The 20,899-nt window shown below is 44.5% G+C and overlaps 1 protein-coding gene across 1 annotated transcript in view; it reads left to right on the top strand.

Annotated features, from left to right (window-relative positions):
• rasgrp3 (RAS guanyl releasing protein 3 (calcium and DAG-regulated)) overlaps positions 1 to 20,899 on the top strand; it is a 161,122-nt gene that overhangs the window by 78,766 nt on the left and 61,457 nt on the right. The window contains exons 5-7 of the mRNA XM_072264870.1: positions 2,700 to 2,831; positions 10,436 to 10,586; positions 20,163 to 20,336. Coding sequence (XP_072120971.1) covers positions 2,700 to 2,831; positions 10,436 to 10,586; positions 20,163 to 20,336 — 457 coding nt within the window. The remainder of the gene's footprint in view (positions 1 to 2,699; positions 2,832 to 10,435; positions 10,587 to 20,162; positions 20,337 to 20,899) is intronic.

The raw sequence follows: 20,899 nt of genomic DNA, 5'->3' as shown, positions 1-20,899 counted from the left end.
AAGAGAATCCTGTCCTCAACGGTTCAATGTTTCAATGGTTCAGAGAATATTAAGAATATACAACCTGAAATTCTTACTCTTCACAGACATCCATGAAACAGGAAAAAAAACCTCAAAGATTGAATGACAGAATACATTAGAACCCTAAAGCCCCGTCCCCTCCCACGCACAGGTAGCAACAGAAGCAGCCACCCTCCCCTCTACCCCTACCCCCACTTGCCCCAGCAAAAGCATCAACCTCCCACCATACACCATGCAAGCAATAGCAAAGCCCCCAAAGAGACCATGATCTACGGTCCATCAAAAAGCTACAGTCCATCCCAACACTTTGGAATCTCAGATAGTCTGTCTCTCTCGCTATTGAGAGAGAAAAAGATATCACTCCTGCAACAATGCTCCTGCCCTGAAATGCACCTGGTGAGCAGGAGCATGGTGTTCTACCTATTGCACACCGACCTGGTGGTAGTTAAATAGCTGAGAATTAGCCAGAGATCTGGATTATTGATTTCTAGTTGCCACATTATGTAGTCCTGTACCTAGATTTCTCATTGGTACTCTATGCTTAGAATGAACTGGAGTAGTGAGCATGCTAGTAATATCAACAATCCGTGAATAAACTAAAATAAAAGGGAAAATGACAAGCAGAATCAGGTTTATTATCACCAGCATGGGATGTGAAATTTGTTAACTTAGCAGCAGCAGTTCAATGGAATACATAATCGAGCAGAGAAAAAAATAATAATAAATAAAATTTAAAAAATAATAATAAGTAAATCAATTACAGTACTCATATGTTGAATAGATTTTTTAAAACGTGCAAAAACAGAAATACTGTATATTAAAAAAAGTGAGGTAGTGTTCACAGGTTCGATGTCCATTTAGGAATCGGATGGCAGAGGGGAAGAAGCTGTTCCTGAATCACTGAGTGTATGCCTTCAGGCTTCTGTACCTCCTACCTGATGGTAGCAGTGAGAAAAGGGCATGCCCCTGGCTGCTGGAGGTCCTTAATAATAGAAGCTGCCTTTCTGAGACACTGCTTCTTGAAGATGTCCTGGGTACTTTGTAGGCTAGTGCCCAAGATGGAGCTGACTAGATTTACAAACTTTTACAGCTTCTTTCAGTCCTATGCAGTGAGCCCCTCCTTACCAGACAGTGATGCAGCCTGTCAGAATGCTCTCCACAGTACAACTATAGAAGATTTTGAGTGTATTTGTTGACATGCCAAATCTCTTCAAACTCCTAATAAAGTATAGCTGCAGTCTTGCCTTCTTTATAAGTACATTGATATGTTGGGACCAGGTTAGATCCTCAGAGATATTGACACCCAGAAATTTGAAGCTGCTCACTCTCTCCAGTTCTGATCCCTCTGTGATGATTGGTATGTGTTCCTTTGTCTTACCCTTCCTAAAGTCCACAATCAGCTCTTTCATCTTACTGATGTTGAGTGCCAGGTTGTTGCTGCAGCACCACTCCACTAGTTGGCATATCTCACTCCTGTACGCCCTCTCGTCACCACCTGAGATTCTACCAACAATGCTTGTAGCATCAGCAAATTTATAGATGATACTTGAGCTATGCCTAGTCACACAGTCATGTGTATATCGAGAGTAGACAATTATAGAAAGCAAAGTGCAGAAGTTAATAAAACTGTATACATCTTGATGCATCTGCAATTTCTCTTTGAATGAGCTATTCATTCTAATTATTCCAACTCCTGCCCTTATCAGATACCTCTCCAATTGCTTGTTGGAATCTAAATCCATCATGACTTCACAAGGTGTTTTCCAAATCATTACCACACTCTATGTGATGCCATTTCCTCATTCTCTTTTTCTTGCACATTTGGCAATTAATTTATATTGGTGACTCTTGGTTAAAGTCATCCCAATTGAGAGAATTAGCTTCTCTCTACTTACTCTTTTGAAATCCTAAAAGTTAAAACTTCCATTAGGTAACTCTTACACAATTAAGCAGAGAAATCTCAGTTTCTTCACCCTCTCCACAGATTTTGTCATCCTTGTGAATTTTCTCTGCAAACTCTCCATGGTCGTGACCTTTCCATGATCTTGGTCTCTTACAGAACATTAAACATAAAACATTACAGCACAGGAAGAGGCCTTTCAGCCCACACTGTTGTGCCAGGCTAATTAAACTAGTAATTAAATGTCTAACTAAACTGATCCCTTCCACTTATGACACACTGTCCATGTTCCCCCATTCTCTGCACAATTTGCCAATCTTTGCCCCTAACATCTGAGGACCTCGTGAAAAATTGACTAGAGAATCCCTCATCAAATTCCTAAAATGGAAAGCAGCCCAGATGATTAAAAAGAATGAAGTTTTATTTGTCACATGTACATTGAGACATGCAGTGAAGTGCGTCATTTGTGTCAATGACCAACACAGTCTGAGGAAATGCTGGGAGCAGTCTGTAAATGTCTCTACGCTTCCGATGCCAACATAAATTGCCCACAACTTAGTAACCCTAACTCGTACGTCTTTCAGAATGTGGGAGAAAGCCCACACAGTCATCGGGAGAACATATAAACTCCTTACAGATAGTGGTGGGAATTGAATTCCAATGTTACTGCCATGCTGCTCATATGGCCCAAGGGATGCATCCTTTGCATTATGTATAATGCAGTCTCTTGTCAAACAAAGCCTTTAATTGTCCTCTCTTTCTGCATGTGCATGTGCAGGTACTGGATCTCTGAGTTCCCTGCTGAGTTTAACTTGGACCTCGGTTTGGTTCATCTGACTGAGCAATTTCAGGAACTGGCTAGCCAGCTAGGGTATGAAGAACACAGTAAACTCATCGACATCTCCAGCATGTAAGTGAACTCCTTTACTTAATGACCGGAAATAGACTTCAACAATCTGCATTGAGTGGTGCCATTGACTGGTTGCATTGACTAATGGTATTGGCTATTGGCACTATCTGACTTCTGGCACTGGACAACGACTGTCGAAGGATACAAGTCGCACTGATTCATTGCACTGTGGACCGTTACTGATGGCAATGACAATGGCACTACTGGGAGGTATTGATTGGTGATATAAACATTGGCACTAGGAGGGTAGCAACTGATTGCATTGAATGATAGTGAATCAAAATCAGCTTAAAAATATCTGCCACATGTCATGAAATTTGTTGTTTTATGGCAGCAGTCCACTGCAACACATAAGAAATTACTGTAATAAGAAATAGAGCAAGATAGCAGTTCATGGACTGTTCAGAAATCTGATAGTAGAAGAGAAGGTGTTCTCTCAAATGTTGAGTGTGGATCTTTGGATTCCTGTATATTATCCCTGATGGCAGTAATGAGAAGAGGGCATGAACTTGAAGGTGAGCAATTTACTAGATTCGTTGGTGAGATACCAAATCTCTTCAAGCTCCAATTAATTGTCACATAGTGATGTCACGTACCCCGTGAAGGGAATTAGGAACCAGCAGAGATGGAAAACACTTTGGAGTCCAGTATTGCTATTAACTAATAATATTTATTAGTAACTACGCAGTACAGTAATATAAATGTAGATAAATCAAACAGGTTAGCAATGATTTTATATATAGAAGTAAGTATATCAGTAAGTGTGGAAATATATGAAAATCCAAGCTTCTTCAAGTCTAGGGGTAAAAAGATACAGACTTACGATGATGAGTGGTATTGAGTTGAGTAGTGATGGGGAGAGAGAGAGGGAGAGAGAGAGAGAGGGAGAGATTTGAGTCTTCAGGTGAGCTGGAGCCATCGATCTTCTCGTTGTCCTCCGAAATCCTTTAAAAGTCACTGACTGTGACTTCAACAAAGGGGACCGGTTTTCTATGGTGCAGCTATCACCCAGGCAAGGGTGGACACAGGGACAACTCCCCACTGGTCACTGCCTTTTCTTTTCACTGCAAGAGCCACTGATCGATCTGCCTGATCGATCCTCCAAAAACCCACTTTTCCTGCGGGCACAACAAAGCTCATTCCGTGTCCAAAACATGTGTCTGAGGTCTGTATCATCTAACCTCCTATTTATCTCACTGTACTGGATACCAGCTGTCATTCAAATAACTCCTCCTTCCTCTCTCTGTGTAAGAAATGCATAAGCAGGCAAATGTCCTTGGGAAGTATCAACACGCTGCCAGAAAATCATAACATCAATTGTCCATCAAATAGTGCCGCCTTCGGTCACCGTAGCAACTTACGAGCTGCTCAGTGCTGTCTCTTTCCAACTCAGCAGAAATCCAGTGCCCTAAAGTGACAGTCCAAAAGTTATTCTTCCTCTCTCTCTCTCTCTCTCTCTCTCTCTCTTTCTTTCTTTCTTTCTCTCTTTCCAAAACAAGATATCGGTGTTAAATAACTCTCTCTCTCTCTTTTCAAAAGCACAGTTTATAGAGGTAATTGAGCATAGTTTATAGGGGTAATTCAGGACCCCATCACACCCCCTTTCTTAAGAGAAAAGTTTTTTGATGAAGGCGAAATTTTTTTTAGTCTAAGTGTAAATTACAGAGTTTGAAACAATACATGTATGATCATCTGATGTCAGAGCAAAACGTTTACAATTTCCAACTTAACAATGGGATAAATAATCAGCTATAATATTGTCAGCACCTTTCACATGTTTGATTGTCAGATCAAATTCTTGCAATATCAGACTCCAATTTAACAACCTTCTATTCTTATCCTTTATCTTAGTTAGAAACACCAACGTGTTATGATCCGTGTAAACCACAAGTGGTCTCTGGACAACAGAGAAATTTTTAGGTCTCTGAACATAGACCTTAAAATATTGTAAAGCCAGAATAAGTGCTAGTAATTCCTTTTCAACAGTTGAATAATTTTTCTGGTGCACATTAAATTTCTTTGAGAAATAAGCTACTGGGTGTTCAATGTCATCCACACCCTTCTGTAACAGTACTGCCCCAGCAGTTTCGTCACTAGCGTCTGTTGCTATAGAAAGTGGCTTTGAAAAATCAGGTGCTTTGAGCACAGGATGATAACACAGGATGGTTTTCAGACATTCAAATGCCTCCTGGCAAAGGTCATTCCATACTAATCTTTCACTCTTCCGTAGGAGTTTTGTTAGGGGGAGAGCGATGTCAGCAAAGTTCTTACAAAACTTATGACCCAACCATTCCTAAAAACCTTCTTAAAGCTTTCTTGCCTGTTAGAACAGGAACCTCAGCAATAGCTTGAACCTTGGCCTGTCCAGGAGCCAGTTGGCCCTGGCCTACTACATTTTCAAGATAAATAAGAGTAGCATGATCACATTCACTCTTATCGAGGTTCACATAAGATTGGCCTTGGAAAGTCTGTCAAACGGTTTTTCTACCACTGCAATATGCTCTTCCCATGTGTCATTCCAGACCACTAAATCATTGATATAAGCCCCTGTGTTTTCTAAACCTATAATCACAGAACTGATCATTCTTAGAAATGTCCCTGGAGCATTTTTCATCCCGAAGGGTAAAACATTGTACTGATGCGGTCTAGATGGTGTCACAAATCCTGATATCTCTCTAGCCCTCTCTGTTAAAGGAACACCCCAGTTTCCTTTTAACAAGTCAATCTTTATAAGGTATTTAGCCTTCACCACTCTATCAATATGGTCATCCATTCTCTTTCCTTGTTCTTTCTTGTTTCCAATTTCTTCTTCAACCATTTTATTTTTCTCAAAGTTCACTCTGTAAGGATGCTGTTTCATGGGCTGGGCTGAATTTATAATGACGTGATGCATGGTACCTGTGCCCTGTTTCAAAATGCCAATTAGTCTTTTCAGTTGTTTTTGTGGTCTAGGGTCCAACTGATGGACATTATCAGTAATATTTTTCAAAACAATAGAACTCTGACATCTTGGTGAGACTAGATTCAGTGGGGAAACATGTTTTTTCTTTCCATTATCAGATTCCACAGCCTTTATGACTCCATTCTGTTCCGTAACAATTCTGCCAGGTGCCATTCTAGCGAACAAATGTTTTATTTTAATTTGACCATTCTGTAAACTTTCCTTTGCAAGGTCACAAGTCTTACTAAATCCCTTCTAGAGTTCTAAAACATAATTTAGCACACTGACACATGTTTCCAAATCAGACCATGGTTCTCTGAGTAGGGTCAAAGGTCTTTTTGGCCTGTAACTGAACACAGGTTCCAGCAGACTACCCTCCAATGGCTTTTGAATCGAACCTCCAACAATAAATAAGAAGAGGGGAACCCCCTCATCCCAATTTTTCCCATTTTTCACACAATATGTCTTAATCATGGTCTTAAGAGTTGAGTTGAACCGTTCCAAGGCTCCCTTGGACTCTGTGTGATATGGAGATGACACCATGTGCTTAGCTTCCACTTCTCTAACTATCCCCTGGAACGTTCTCGAAGTAAAGTTACCGCCCTGGTCAGATTGAATTTCTTTGGGCAGACCTCCCAGTGTGAAAAACTTACTGAATGATTTCACCACAGTCTTGGCCTTGATGTCTCCAAAAGGCACTGCTTCTGGGGACCTAGACACAGCACACATAATTGTTAACACATACTGATAACCAGCTGCAGTCTTTGGCAATAGGCCTACACAATCCACTATGATCCTAGAAAAAGGTTCACCAAGAGCAGGTATTGGTTTAAGTAGTGTTACCTGAATAACCTGATTAGATTTCCCCTCAATTTGACAGGTATTGCAAGTCCTGTAAAAATTCATAACATCCTTTCCTAAACTAGGCCAGTAAAACTCCTTCATAATCCTGTTCACTGTCTTTCTCACTCCATAAGGTCCACCTAAAGGCATACTATAAGTCATGTTTGAAATTTCAGCCCTATAAACTTTTGGAACCGCCACATGATGTTCAATAACCCAATCCTCACTTGCACACACAGTGGCTGGTCTCCACTTCCTCATCAACACCTCATCTTCAAGGTAATATCCCACTGACCCTCTCTGAACTTCCTCTCCTGTGAGAGCTATCTCCTTTAAAGCCACCTTTTCAAAATCTCCCTTCTGTTCCTCTATAGATTCCTTCCTCAATAAGGACAAACCTTCCTCATACACCTTACTCTCATCAGCCTTACTACCCTCTAAGTCCTGCTGAAATCTGGAAGGTAGAAAAGTCTGTGACACATCATCATAATTTAAACCTCTGGTTTTGCTATCACAGGCCTCAACAGCAACTTTGCTCATCAGTTGAACAGCTATATCAACCTTACCTTGGAGAGGTGTCAACATTCCTCCATTGTTTGCTAAACTTAGCACCATCTCCAGGCTTATAAGAACCATGTATACATTATGGAAGAGACCAAACAATCCCTCCATCTGATTACGACCTTCACTTCGACTTGCTTTCATAACAACTTCCACCCCCAAATCTTAACAATTCTTCTTCTTCACAACACCATAATCTTGCAGGTGTGTACCTCCAAATGTCCAAACAAAATTCAACAGAGTAGCACATCTTTCCTCAGCAAGCCTCTGTCCTGCAAGCAGAGTCAAAGGTCGCGCAACCAATCCAAACTTTTCCAGCACTTTATCCAAAAGTCCAGGAACAGCACTTTTCCCATTATTTTCATTACCACTGACCTCACCAATTGTCCCCTCATCACTAACTTTTAAAACACTGTCCAATACAAGTGACTGAGAATCCTCACATTCCACTGGTACCAAGGTTAACCCCTTATTCACTGAACCAAGATCAACTGACACAAAAAAACTGCATTCCTTTTCAACCAAGTCAGACACCTCAGACTTCAACTGAGCTTCAACACAAAGTTCAGAATCCTGTGAATTCACAGGTACTTCAACAACCTGAACACATGCAATCGGGACAGCTGTCTCTTCTGGGCTATCATCACTTGTCCCAGTTTCAAATTCAAGGTCATCCTGAACCTCACAGCTATTCTCTGGCAAACTCTCATCTGGAATAAACTCAAACTTGTGGGTTAAAACCTCTTCATTTGCTTCTTAGCAGACCCCTGCAGGGTGGCGGCATCCTCTGTATCAAGTTATGCCCTTACATCATCAGGAGCACAACTTCTAAATTCATTACACAAAACAAGCCCTTCCGAGTTGTAAGAATCATCAGGGACTAAACCTCTCAGCTGCCACATCTCCCTGTTAAACTGTCTCTGTCTTTCTGTTTCTTCTGTCCATTTTGCTGCCTCTTCTCTCTGTTTTGCTGCCTCTGCTCTCCGTTTTGCTGCCTCTCCTCTCTGTTTTGCTGCCTCTCTAGCCTCTCTCTTGAGCTGTTTTAATTTCAATTCATGCCCCATTCTTAATTTTTCCAACTGAAGCTGAATCTCATCCTCAGCAGATTCACCTTCCACGAACATTTTCAACACATCCTCAGTAAATTGTTCTGTCGAAATATAACATTCAGCTATTTTCCTTTGAATATCTATCTTAGTCATACTCTTCTTTACCACAATTCTCAATTCTTTCGCAATGTCCTGCACATCATCCTTTTTAGTTATCTTCAAAGTCACCGGGTCTGGTGATTTCAGAAAGTCCCTAACATCCATTTCTGCTGTTTTTCCACACAACCAAATCAAAAGAGATTTTTCCCAATCAATTCAAACAAGCCTCCTGACCAATTATTTCTTCATATCACGGACGCAGGCCCCAATTTTGTCACGTACCCCATGACGGGAATAAAGAACCAGCAGAGATGGAAAACGCTTTGGAATCCAGTATTGCTATTAACTAATAATATTTATTAGTAACTACGCAGTACAGTAATATAAATGTAGATAAATCAAACAGGTTAGCAATGATTTTATATATATATATAAGTAAGTATATCAGTAAGTGTGGAAATATATGAAAATCCAAGCTTCTTCAAGTCTGGGGTAAAAAGATACAGACTTACGATGATGAGTAAAGTTCAGTTCAGTTCATGGTATTGAGTTGAGTAGTGATGGAGAGAGAGAGGGAAGAAGAGATTTGGGTCTTCAGGTGAGCTGGTGCCGTCGATCTTCTCATTGTCCTCCGAAATCCTTTAAACGTCACCAACTGTGACTTCAACAAAGGGGCCTGGTTTTCTGTGGTGGAGCTATCACCCAGGCAAGGGTGGACACATGGACAACTCCCCACCGGTCACTGCCTTTTCTTTTCACTGCAAGAGCCACTGATCGATCTGCCTGATCGATCCTCCAAAAACCCACTTCTTCTGCAGGCACAACAAAGCTCATTCCGTGTCCAAAACATGTGTCTGAGATCTATATCATCTGACCTCCTATTTATCTCACCGTACTGGATACCAGCTGTCATTCAAATAACTCCTCCTTCCTCTCTGTGTGTAAGAAATGCACAAGCAGGCGAATGTCCTTGGGAAGTATCAACATGCTGCTGGAAAATCATAACATCGATTGTCCATCAAATAGTGCCACCTTTGGTCACCATAGCAACTTACGAGCTGCTCGGTGTTGTCTCTCTCCATCTCAGCAGAAATCCAGTGCCCTAAAGTGACAGTCCAAAAGTTATTCTTCCTCTCTCTCTCTCTCTCTCTTTCTTTCTTTTTCTCTCTTTCCAAAACGAGATATCGGTGTTAAATAACTCTCTCTCTCTCTTTTCAAAAGCACAGTTCATTGGGGTAATTGAGCACAGTTCGTAGGGGTAATTCGGGACCCCGTCACAGTGATGGCTGTTGGCACTGACTGGAAACAACCCAATGGCACTGATTGATGATGCTGGCTGACATCAAGGGTTGCTGACAGTGCCAGATGGGCTCAGCTGGTCATGGTGTCTGATGATGGTGATTACTGTGCTGCTGAACAGAGGTACTGAGGAGTGGCCTTGACTGATGCAGCTAGCAGATAGCAATGATTGGCCGTACTGAATGTTGGCTCCTTCTGCTGGCACAAACCCATGGCACTGGCTGACCACTCAGAGGGTGGTGCGAGTGTGGAATGAGCAGCCAGCGGAAGTGGCGGATGCAGGTTCAATTGCAATATGGAAGAGAGGTTTGGATAAGTACACGAATGGGAGCGGTATGAAAGGCTAATGGTCCAGGTGAAGGACGATGGGACTCAGCAGAATAACAGTTTGGCACAGAGTAGATGGGCTGAAGGACGTACAGTAGTTCTGTGCTGTAGTGATCTAAGTCTCCGTGACACTGGCTGATTAATGGCACCAGTGGGTGGCACTGTCTGATGTCACGTGACTGTGCTGTTTGACTGACTGGAGAGACTATTGATTGTGTACTAATAATGACATATCATCATTACTTTCAGTGCACGTATTATAAATGTTTCCCTCAATAGCAGTAAACACTAAACTTCAGAAATCTTCCTAATTTGCTAGAAGTACTTTGAGGTTTTGGGAAATATAAAATAATAATTATGGAAATTAGAGTAGTTAAAGTAAATGATCACAATTTAATGACAGTTTTGAATCACATGAAACTCCATGTCAAATCCACATTTCTTAAACAAACCAATCATTGATTCTACTATTACTTTTCCACTAGTCCGTCCTACGACTGGATGAGACGCGTCACCCAACGTAAGAAAGTCTCCCAGAAGAAGGGGAAAGCTTCTCTGTTGTTTGATCATTTGGAGCCGCTGGAATTGGCGGAGCACCTCACCTTCCTGGAATACAAGTCCTTCCGCCGGATCTCGGTCAGTGATTCCCCATCTCCTCGGAGTTGGGATTTCTGTGTTTAATTGTCACATTTTTTTCAGATTTCCACACTCACTGCTTCTTTTGTAAAAGCACCTTGGCCGCTCTAGCCCTCTACTGCCTGCTCCCCACACAATCTCTTGCCCCAAGTTTACTGGGGCTGTCTATAATGTTTCCAAACCTCCCTGACAGACCCAGTCCTTGAAGGGACTGATTTTGTTCCCTAGAGAATTGAACCACATCATTCATTGTCAGCTGGTGCTCACGAGTTGTCCCATTGACCTCATAGAGAACTCTCAGAGCAGATCAACGGCCTTGAGTGGAGCAAATCCCATATATTATGTTAATACATCAAGTCCACAAACAGAATGCTGGAGGATCTCAGCAGGCCAGGCAGCATCTAGGGAAAAGAGTAAACAGCCAACGTTTTGGGCTAAGACCCTTCATCAGGACTGGAAAGGAAGGGGAGAAGTCAGAGTAATTTTGTAGCCTGGGGAAAAATACATATGCAGGGCAACAAATACATTTTCAGGTCTTAAATTCCTTTATCTCTTTTAGATGTTTTAATACAGAAAGAGAGTATCAAAATATACAAAACCAATACGGTAGAGGCAATTTTTAGCACACTTGTGCTTAACTTCCAAACACATATAGGCTAGACCCTGAATCGAGTTCTCCTTGCTCACAGTACTAGGCTGATAAGGAAATTTGCACAACCCTGCTATCCAGTGCCGATCCCTTACTCGCAAAAATCTGGGAAAAAGCACTCAACATTCTTTCTAGGACCTTGCAGCTCTTCTTTCTACTCCACGAGTGCAAAATGACATCACCATTTTCTCTTAAAGGCACAGGTAGCTACTTTAGCATTACCAAGGTGAATATGTAAGTGCACTTTAACAATAAATAAATGCTATTCGATGGTCACCTGGTTGTAGTAAGAAGGTGGAGGGGAGGAAGAGGTACAAGGTGGTAGGTGATGGGTGAAACCAGGAGAGGGGGAAGGGGGTGAAGTAAAGAGCTAAGATGTTGATTGGTGAAAGAGATACAGGGCTGGAGAAGGGAGAGTCTAATAGGAGAGGACAGAAGACCATGGAAGAAAGGGAAGGGGGAGCACCAGCGGGTGGTGATGGGCAGGGACGGAGAGAAGGTGAGCGAAGGAAACAGGAATTTGGAATAGTGGAGGAGAGGAGGAGGGGTATAACTACCAGAAGTTCAAGTAATCAATGTTCATGCCATCAGGTTGGTGGCTACTCAGATGGAATATAAGGTGTTGCTCCTCCAACCTGAGTGTGCCCTCATCATGGCAATAGAGGAGGCCGTGGAATGACATGTGGGAATGACAATGGGAAGTAGAATCAAAATGGGTGGTCACTGGGAGATCCCACTTTTTGTGGTGGGTGGACAGAGCTAAGGTGCTCGGTGAAGTAGTCTCCCAATCTACAGGATACACAGGAGGCCACTCCGGGAACTCCGGATACCGTAGATGACCCCCAGAAGACTCGCAGGTGAAGTGTCGCCTCACCTGGAAGGACTATTTGCGGCCCTGGATGGTAGTGAGGGAGGAGGAGGAAGGGCAGGTGTTGTGCTTGTTCTGCTTGCAAGAACCCAGGATGAAGATCAGTGGGAAGGGACGAGTGGACAGGGGGGTCACGTAGGGAGCAATTCCTATGGAAAGTGGAAAGTGGGGGGAAGGGATTGATGTGCTTGGTGGCGGGAAATCCCCTTCCCCACCTTCTTACTCTGACTTCTCCCCTTCCTTTCCAGTCCTAATAAAGGTTCTCAGCCTGAAATGTCGACTGTTCACTCTTTTCCATTGATGCAGTTTGACCTGCTGAGTTCCTGCAGCACCTTTTGTTGCTTTGGATTTCCAGCACCTGCAGACTTTTCCGAGTTTGTAATAAAGTACTGGAAGAAGATCATTGCGTACAAATCCTGCACACAAGTGATTTAATACATGCTTGAACACTCTTGCCCCCTATAAAAAGAGCTCTTTCATGAAACATAGAAACATAGAAAATAGGTGTAGGAGTAGGCCATTCGGCCCTTCGAGCCTGCACTGCCATTTATTATGATCATGGCTGATCATCCAACTCAGAACACCGCCCCAGCCTTCCCTCCATACCCCCTGACCCCCGTAGCCACAAGGGCCATATCTAACTCATGAACTGTTCACGTCAGTGCATCTGAGACTACTGTGGCTTCAGACATGCACCTAATGATGCCAGTACCCATGTTACACCCATCTCCGCCCTTGGGGCATAAATTGGAGCTTTTGGGTGCAATACACAGTCACTGTGCTGTGACACCTTGCTGTTTTAATCCAATATTTAATGGGACACCTGGCTGACATCAAAAGGCTTCTCTGGACAACTTCAGACGTGACTGCAGGCTATTCGAACTCCTCCCGAAGCTCGCAAGCGCTTCCTGCAGCAGTTAGCTGCCGAAGTTCACCATTCAGTGGGTGCACAGTGACCTCACCTCCGGTAGCGGGTCTGGTAGCCCCGCTAGAGGCATCAACAGGAAAATGACTGACCATGCAGGCTGAAATTAGCCAGTCTGCTCACAGAGCGTGGAGGGAGATCACATCCAACCTAGACCTCTCAGACGATCAATGTAATCGGAGGTTTTCTCCGGCTGTCATCATCGAGAAATCACTGAGTCCTTCAGCCATGTCCTTGTCCTTCATCTACACTTGCCATAGAAGTCCTCACTATAAACTGCAGTCGACCATTGCCACGTCCCAACCTGCTGCCTGCAGCAACACCTGAAGTCTCCGGTGCTCTGTGCACGTATGGAGGTGGTGACGTGTTATTCAGCCTGCTCCAAAAACCTGATCTCATTTGACACCGTGTACTGTTTGAATATGGTCTTCATGATGGTGCAGGTTTGCACTGGGTGCTCTGGTTCCCTCCCACAAGACAGAATAAACATAAGCAGTACTGCTCATTCGGGAAGTGGCACGACAGTGTAGTGGTTAGCGCAACGCTTTACAGCAGCAGTCCCCAACCACCGGGCCGCGGACCGGTACCAGGCCGCAAAGCATGTGCTACCGGGCCTCAAGGAAACGATATGATTTGGCGATAGGAAGGAGTCAGCTGCACCTTTCCTCATTCCCTGTCACGCCCACTGCGGAGCTTGAACGCACGCGCGGTCATTACACACGCGAGGTCATTACCCGCGCGTCATCCATGCCAGCGCGGGAAGGAGATCAACTCCTCGAGCTTGCAAATGACGCTGGGCTGAAAAGTATGCTTGACATAACATCTCTGCCGGCATTCTGAATCAGAGTCAGGACTAAATATCCTGAGATAGCCACGGAAGCTCTGAAAACATTGCTTCCATTTCCAACGTTTCTCTGCAATGAATGCAAAGAAAACTAAATTGCGGAATAGACTGGACATAAGGAACCCCCTTCGAGTATCGCTGTCTCCCATCACCCCTCGATAGGACCGTTTTGTTGCAGAAAAACAAGCCCAGGGCTCCCACTGATTCAGCGATATTGGTGTGTTGCAATTATTTTATATGTTCATACGGGGAAAATATGTGCTGTGTGTTTAATATCCAAACGTTACTTAAAATGTTATGATACTATTGACTTATATAACCATATAACAATTACAGCACAGAAACAGGCCATCTCTGCCCTTCTAGTCCGTGCTGAACGCCACTCTGACCTAGTCCTACCGATCTGCACTCAGCCCATAACCCTCCATTCCTTTCCTGTCCATATACCTATCCAGTTTTTCTTTAAATAATAATATCGAACCAGCCTCTACCACTTCTTATGGAAGTTCATTCAACACTTACTTCAAGCTCCCCTGTCCTCCCCTGATAATTGACTTCTCACTATATTCATGCGAGGAAAGTATGCGCTATGTGTTTAATATTAAATTCGTTAGATAAACCCTTTTAGAAATGAAATTGAGTGTATTAGCCACTTATCACCTATATTCTGGTCGTGATTAATCCCACCCCGAACAGAATCGCGAAAAACGATTTGTAGAAAAAATCGGCACGTAAACACGTGCACTGGTGCCCGCGCAAGGCTTCATGGTCATTGTAGTCTTTCTCGGGGTAAGCTCAACATATTTGACTGCTACTCTTGTCCGTTGGCAACCCTACCGCACCCCCCCCCCCCGGGTCGGCCGGTCCGCAAGAATATTGTCAATATTAAACCGGTCCGCAGTGCAAACAAGGTTGGGGACCCCTGCTTTACAGTGCCAGCGACACAGGTTCAATTCCCACCACTGTCTGCGAGGAGTTTGTACATTCTCCTCGTGACCACCTGGGTTTCTTCCAGGTGCTCTGATGTCTACCCCTAGTGCAAAGATCTGCTGGACAGTAGGTTAATTGGTCATTGTAAATTGTCCCATCATTGAGCTAGCGTTAAATCAGGGGTTGCTGGGCGGCGCAGCTCGAAGGGCCGGAAGGGTCTATTCTGTATCTCAATGTCTAAATAAATAAATGAAGCACAAACAGCTAGGGTGTCAGATGTGATCCATGGAAACACCCAACGGTAGACCCCCCCCCCCCCCACCCCACCCCCACGTTTCCCCATGACTCAGAAAATTAATGCTGGCTGTGGTATAAGTGAAATAGCTCAGACCGGCTCAGCCTCTGACATCCCCCTTCCATCCTGCCTTTGAAACCACCATGATGCTGATCTGCTCACAGGGTTGCGATGGTGCAGAGCTGCTCTCTCAAAGCTCCAAGGAGAGGTGTGACTATTCTGTCCCAAACTTGGTTCAGACTAGACAAGCCAAAACAGAAGGGATTTGTTGTAATGTAAGCGTAACTAAAAGTAAGTTAACACTAATTAGGATATCGGGGGGGGGGGGGGCGGTCTACTTCTATTTGTTGTTCTTCCGGTGGCCGCCAGTATATCGTGTCCCCGCCATGCTGTACGGGTTGTGAAACCCTCTGTATATACGTAATGTTTTGAAGTTCGAGATAAAGTTGTTTCCTTGGCATGAAGTTGTCGAGTGTGCCTTTTTCAAAGTAGAAGTTACCACATATTTTTGGCGACGAGGTGAACTGGTTTTGTGAACGTGTCGGCACGTTTTCCGAACGGGAGCTTTCATGTTCAGTATGGCTATGTCTGGAACTATCTGTGAATTCCGAGAAGAAGCCGAGGACCGGCTGGAGTATAAGGAAAGGTGGGGACACTTTTTCTGTACTAATGGACTTACAGAGGAGGCTAAGAAGCACTCAATTCTCCTGAGTGTGTGTGGGGCAAAGACTTACAAGCTAATAAGGAATTTAGTCGCACCGCGGAAACCGGGGGAAATTCCATTTGACGAACTGATGAAACTTGTGGGGAACCACTACAATCCAAAACTTTCTGTGATAGTCCAATGGTGCAAGTTTCACAGCCATTTCAGGAAGCCAGGTCAGTCTGTGGCCAATTTCGTGGCCGAGCTTCGGCAGCTGTCGGAGCATTATGATTTCGGAGCGGTGTTGGATGACATGCTCCGTGACAGATTGGTATGCGGCATTAATAACGACGGCATACAACGCCGCCTGATAGGGGAAACTCCACCGTTGACCTTCAAGAAAGCCTCAGAGATTGCCCAAGGCATGGAGGTGGCTGCTAATAATGTCAAAGATATCCAGAAAGGACATGGGGGGTCACAGTCGGCGGCAGTGCACCAAGTCAGGAGGGAGACTGTAAACAGGCAAAGCGGGTGGAATGTTTCCGGTGTGGAGGGACGCACTATGCAAATGATTGCAAATTCAAAGACACTGTCTGCCATGCTTGTAGCAAAAAGGGACATTTAGCTCAAAAGTGCAGAAGTTCAAAAGATGAGATTAAGCCTGGGCAGGGGAAAGCTCAACAGGCTCAGGCAGCCACACACCATCTAGAAGAAGCAGATGAAGAGGCAGCGTGTGCCTACAACATGTTTGGAGTGGAAACAGATGAGGAACCACCTGAACCATATTATGCCACAGTCACAGTCAGGGGAAAGGACATTAAGTTTGAGATTGATTCAGGGGCTACTGCATCGGTCGTTAGTGAGGAGACCTACAGGAGGACATGGGGGTCCAACCTGCCTCCCATTAGACTGTCAAAGCTCAAGCTCAGGACTTATACGGGGCAGCCCATACCTCATTTAGGGGTATTATATGTGGACATTTCAGCCAGGGGTCAGAAGGCTGAAGCCAGGCTAGTGATAGCTATGGGTCGCGAATGGCTTTGCGAAATCTGGCTAAGCTGGCCTGAAATTAAGTATGTACACACGACGGAGGACATTCTGCAGTGGTACAGTGACGTTTTCAGGGACGAGCTAGGAACGCTGAAGGGCATGACAGTGAAACTCCATGTCAACCCTGAGGCTACACCTCGTTTTTTTAAACCCGGGTTGGTGCCCTATGCCTTGAAAGGCAAAGTCGAGGAGGAGCTGGAACGTTTACAGAGGCTGGGCATTATTGAGCCTGACCAGTTTTCAAGGTGGGCGGCTCCCATTGTTCCAGTATTGAAGGCAGACAAAACGGTGAGGATATGTGGGGATTATAAGCTTATGGTGAATCAGGTCTCTAGGCTGGAGGAGTACCCATTGCCACGGGTCGGGTGGATGACCTGTCAGGGGGTAAGCTGTTCACAAAGCTGGACATGAGCCACGCCTACCAACAGCTGCTGCTCGATGAGGATTCCAAGGAGTACATCACAATTAATACGCACAGGGGATTATTCAAGTACAATCGCCTGGTGTTTGGAGTGGCGTCCAGCCCTGCCATTTTCGAAAGGACAATGGACAACTTGCTGCAGGGGATTCTGCACGTAGCAGTGTACCTTGATGATATATTGATCATGGGGGTTATGGAGGTGGAGCATCTGGCTAACTTAGAACGGGTGCTGAAGAGGCTCTCAGACGCAGGGCTGCAGTTGAAACGTGGAAAATGTGTGTTTCTGGCATCGGATGTGATTTACCTGGGACACAAGATCACAGCTGAGGGGCTTTACCCTGTGGAGGACAAAGTGAGAGCTATTAAGGAAGCCCCAAGCCCTAAGACCATCACGGAACTCAGATCATTTTTGGGCATGGTGAATTATTATGGCAAGTTTCTTTCTGACCTCTCAAGCGTTTCGACCCTGCTGAATAAGCTGCTTCACAATGACACTAAGTGGCAGTGGGGTGAAGAGCAGGAGAAAGCTTTCAAGGAAGTGAAAGAACCCCTCCACTCAGCGAAGCTGCTTGTTCACTATGACCCAGACAAGGAGATCATCCTGGCATGCGATGCCTCGCCCTATGGAGTCGGGGCAGTTCTCTCACATGTAATGGAGGACCGTTCAGAGAAGCCTATTGGTTTTGCTTCACGTACCCTGATAGCTGCTGAGAAGGGATATTCACAGCTACGCAAAGAAGGTCTAGTCATCGTTTTTGCAGTCAAATGCTTTCATCAGTACCTTTATGGACGCATATTTACAATTTATACGGACCACAAACCACTGATGAGCCTGTTCAGTGAGACTAGATGCATCCCACCGCTAGCCTCAGCCAGGATACAGCGTTGGGCTCTTACATTGTCAGCCTACCAGTACACTATAGTGCACAGAGCGGGTGGGAGTAATGCAAATGCTGATACACTGAGTCGACTACCTTTACCTGAGATATCTGTTACTACACATGTGCCTCCAGAGACTGTGTTTACATTGGAGAGGCTGTCAGAGACACCTGTAAAAGTGACCCAGATCAAACAGTGGACAGAGTGGGACCCAGTCCTGTCCCAAGTCAAGACTTTTCTTTTACAAGATTGGCCCAGAGTCGTGGAAAGAGAGGAACTGAGGCCTTATGCCAAACGCAAGACTGATCTCAGTCTGCAGGATGGCTGCATTTTCTGGGGGTTGAGGGTCATCGTGCCTCCCCCTGGCCATTCACAGATTGTGGAGGAAATTCATGAGGCTCACCCAGGAGTGTCTCGAATGAAAAGCCTTGCAAGATCCTATGTTTGGTGGCCAAGAATGGATCAGGATCTGGAGAACAAGGTAAAATCATGCACACAATGTCAGACTAATCAGAATATGCCACCACCAGCTCCTTTGCACCCATGGGAGTGGCCAGACCACCCCTGGTCTAGGCTACATTTGGACTTTGCTGGCCCTTTTATGGGGCAGATGTTTCTTGTCATGGTAGATGCGCATTCTAAATGGATCGAAGCTCAGATCATGAGCAACATCACAGCCCCCTCAACCATAGACAAACTCAGGCAAGTGTTTGCAGTCCACAGGGTGCCTGACACTCTGGTCACCGATAATGGCCCGACGTTCACCAGTGAACTGTTCAGTGAGTTCATGCAGCAGAATGGCATTCATCACATTCGGACAGCCCCTTTCCGCCCAGCCTCAAATGGTTTGGCTGAGCGGGCTGTTCAGACAGTGAAGGAAGGCCTGAAGTGGATGACAGGGGACTCCTTTAGCATGCGGCTTTCATGATTCCTGTTTAAATACCGCCTCACGCCACAGCCTACGACTGCCCGCACTCCAGCAGAGATGCTGATGGGGCATAGGCCCAAGTCAAAATTGGACCTGCTGCACCCAGACATGAAGGCAAAAGTGAAGAGAAAGCAGGAAAAGCTGAAGGAGGGACATGATCAACATGCGCGAGAGAAGCAGTTAAAACCGGATGACAATGTCTGTGAGAAACAATCAGCAATGGCTGCCTGGTGTTATTCTTAAGCAGAGTGGTCCCGTCTCCTATGTTGTTAAGCTGACTGATGGGCGTGTTTTCCACAGACATCAGGACCATGTGTGCCTGCGTCATGATACCGGCTCAGAGGCAGACAGTTCCATGGAGTTTCCATTTGTGAGACAGATTACTGCGGAAGCATGTCCACCAGTGACTTGGCCAGAGGGCGAGACGCTGGCAGAGGGGTCGGGGTCCGCTGAGGAGGATGGACATTCTCACACAGGCACACAGACCCCTCTCATGCCCCCAACACCAGATCCACCCAAAACACCCTCACCAGCGGTGCCTGCTGGGTCACCGGGGTAGTGCGCAGATCACAGCGCACTCGTAAACCTCCTGACAGACTGAATCTTTGATGGGATAGTTTTTTTTGTTGTTGTTAGATTGAATGTTGAATCTGTCACGTTTTCCAGATGTTTTGTATTGGTAAACTGTTGCTAAGGTACTAGTATAAGTTTTCAGGGGTACGCAAGTTAATAACACCACTGTTTTTTGTTTCCTAGTTTTTTACATTTGGGGATGTTGGAATTTAAAGGGGGAGAAGAGTTGTAATGTGAGCGTAATTAAGAGTAAGTTAACACTAATTAGGATATCGGGGGGGATGTGTCTACTTCTGTTTGTTATTCTTCCTTGGTACATAGTGTCCCCGCCATGCGTACGGGTTGTGAAACCCTCTGTATATACCTAGTGTTTTGAAGTTCAAGATAAAGTTATTTCTTTGGTATGAAGTTGTCGAGTGTGCCTTTTTCAAAGTAGAAGTTACCACAGGATTGGTGGATGAAACACGAGCAGCCAAAGAAAATATAACAAATCTCAGCTTTAATGCATTTGTACAAGGAATATATTGACTTCTGACCTTTAATTAACTTCTGAAATGGTGATTTCCTCCAGTTTACAGACTATCAGAGTTATGTCACACATCGCAGCCTAATGGATAATCCAACCCTTGAGAGATCCATCGCTCTCTTTAATGGCATTTCCCAGTGGCTCCAGCTGATGGTTCTTAGCAAGCAGACACCTGTGCAAAGGGCAGAGGTTATCACCAAGTTCATTAATGTGGCTCAGGTGAGTAATGTTATCAGAAATGCTTGTGGCTTTCTTGGTGGGGATCCATCAGCACTCAGGTGTTTCCTTGGTGGTTTGTCTCATGAGGTAACAAAACCACAGATACTGATCACGGCCATGGCTTCTACAATTCTTCAAACACTTTGTGGAATACAGGGCTATAGAGCAAGCAAGGCATTTATCTTCAAATAAGACTGTCAAAGAACTAGCAAAACACAATAGGTTGAAAATTTTCCTAGCATATGAAAACTGTTACCTTTACTTGCTCAGGATGCCATGTTTGTTTACAATGCCTGCATTTATTACCTATTTTTAATTGCCCTCTGAACTGAAAGGCTACTTCAAGATTCAAGATATATTTATTATCAAAGAATGTATAAATTATACATTCCTGCTTGTTCACAGGAAGCCACAAAACAAGAAACCCAAAAGAACCCAATTAAAGAAAAAAAAGAATAAGAATAAAAATTAAAAGACCAACACTCGAGGTGCAAGAGAAAGGGAAAAAAAAGCAACAACAACAGCATCCGAGACAGTTAAGAGTCAAGTTGCAAAAAGCCTAG

Source organism: Mobula birostris, chromosome 8 (genome assembly GCF_030028105.1).
Source record: "Mobula birostris isolate sMobBir1 chromosome 8, sMobBir1.hap1, whole genome shotgun sequence".
Classification (NCBI taxonomy): Eukaryota; Metazoa; Chordata; class Chondrichthyes; order Myliobatiformes; family Myliobatidae; genus Mobula; species Mobula birostris.
Note: the sequence above shows the minus strand (reverse complement) of the source record. Positions and strands in the feature narration are given on the sequence as shown.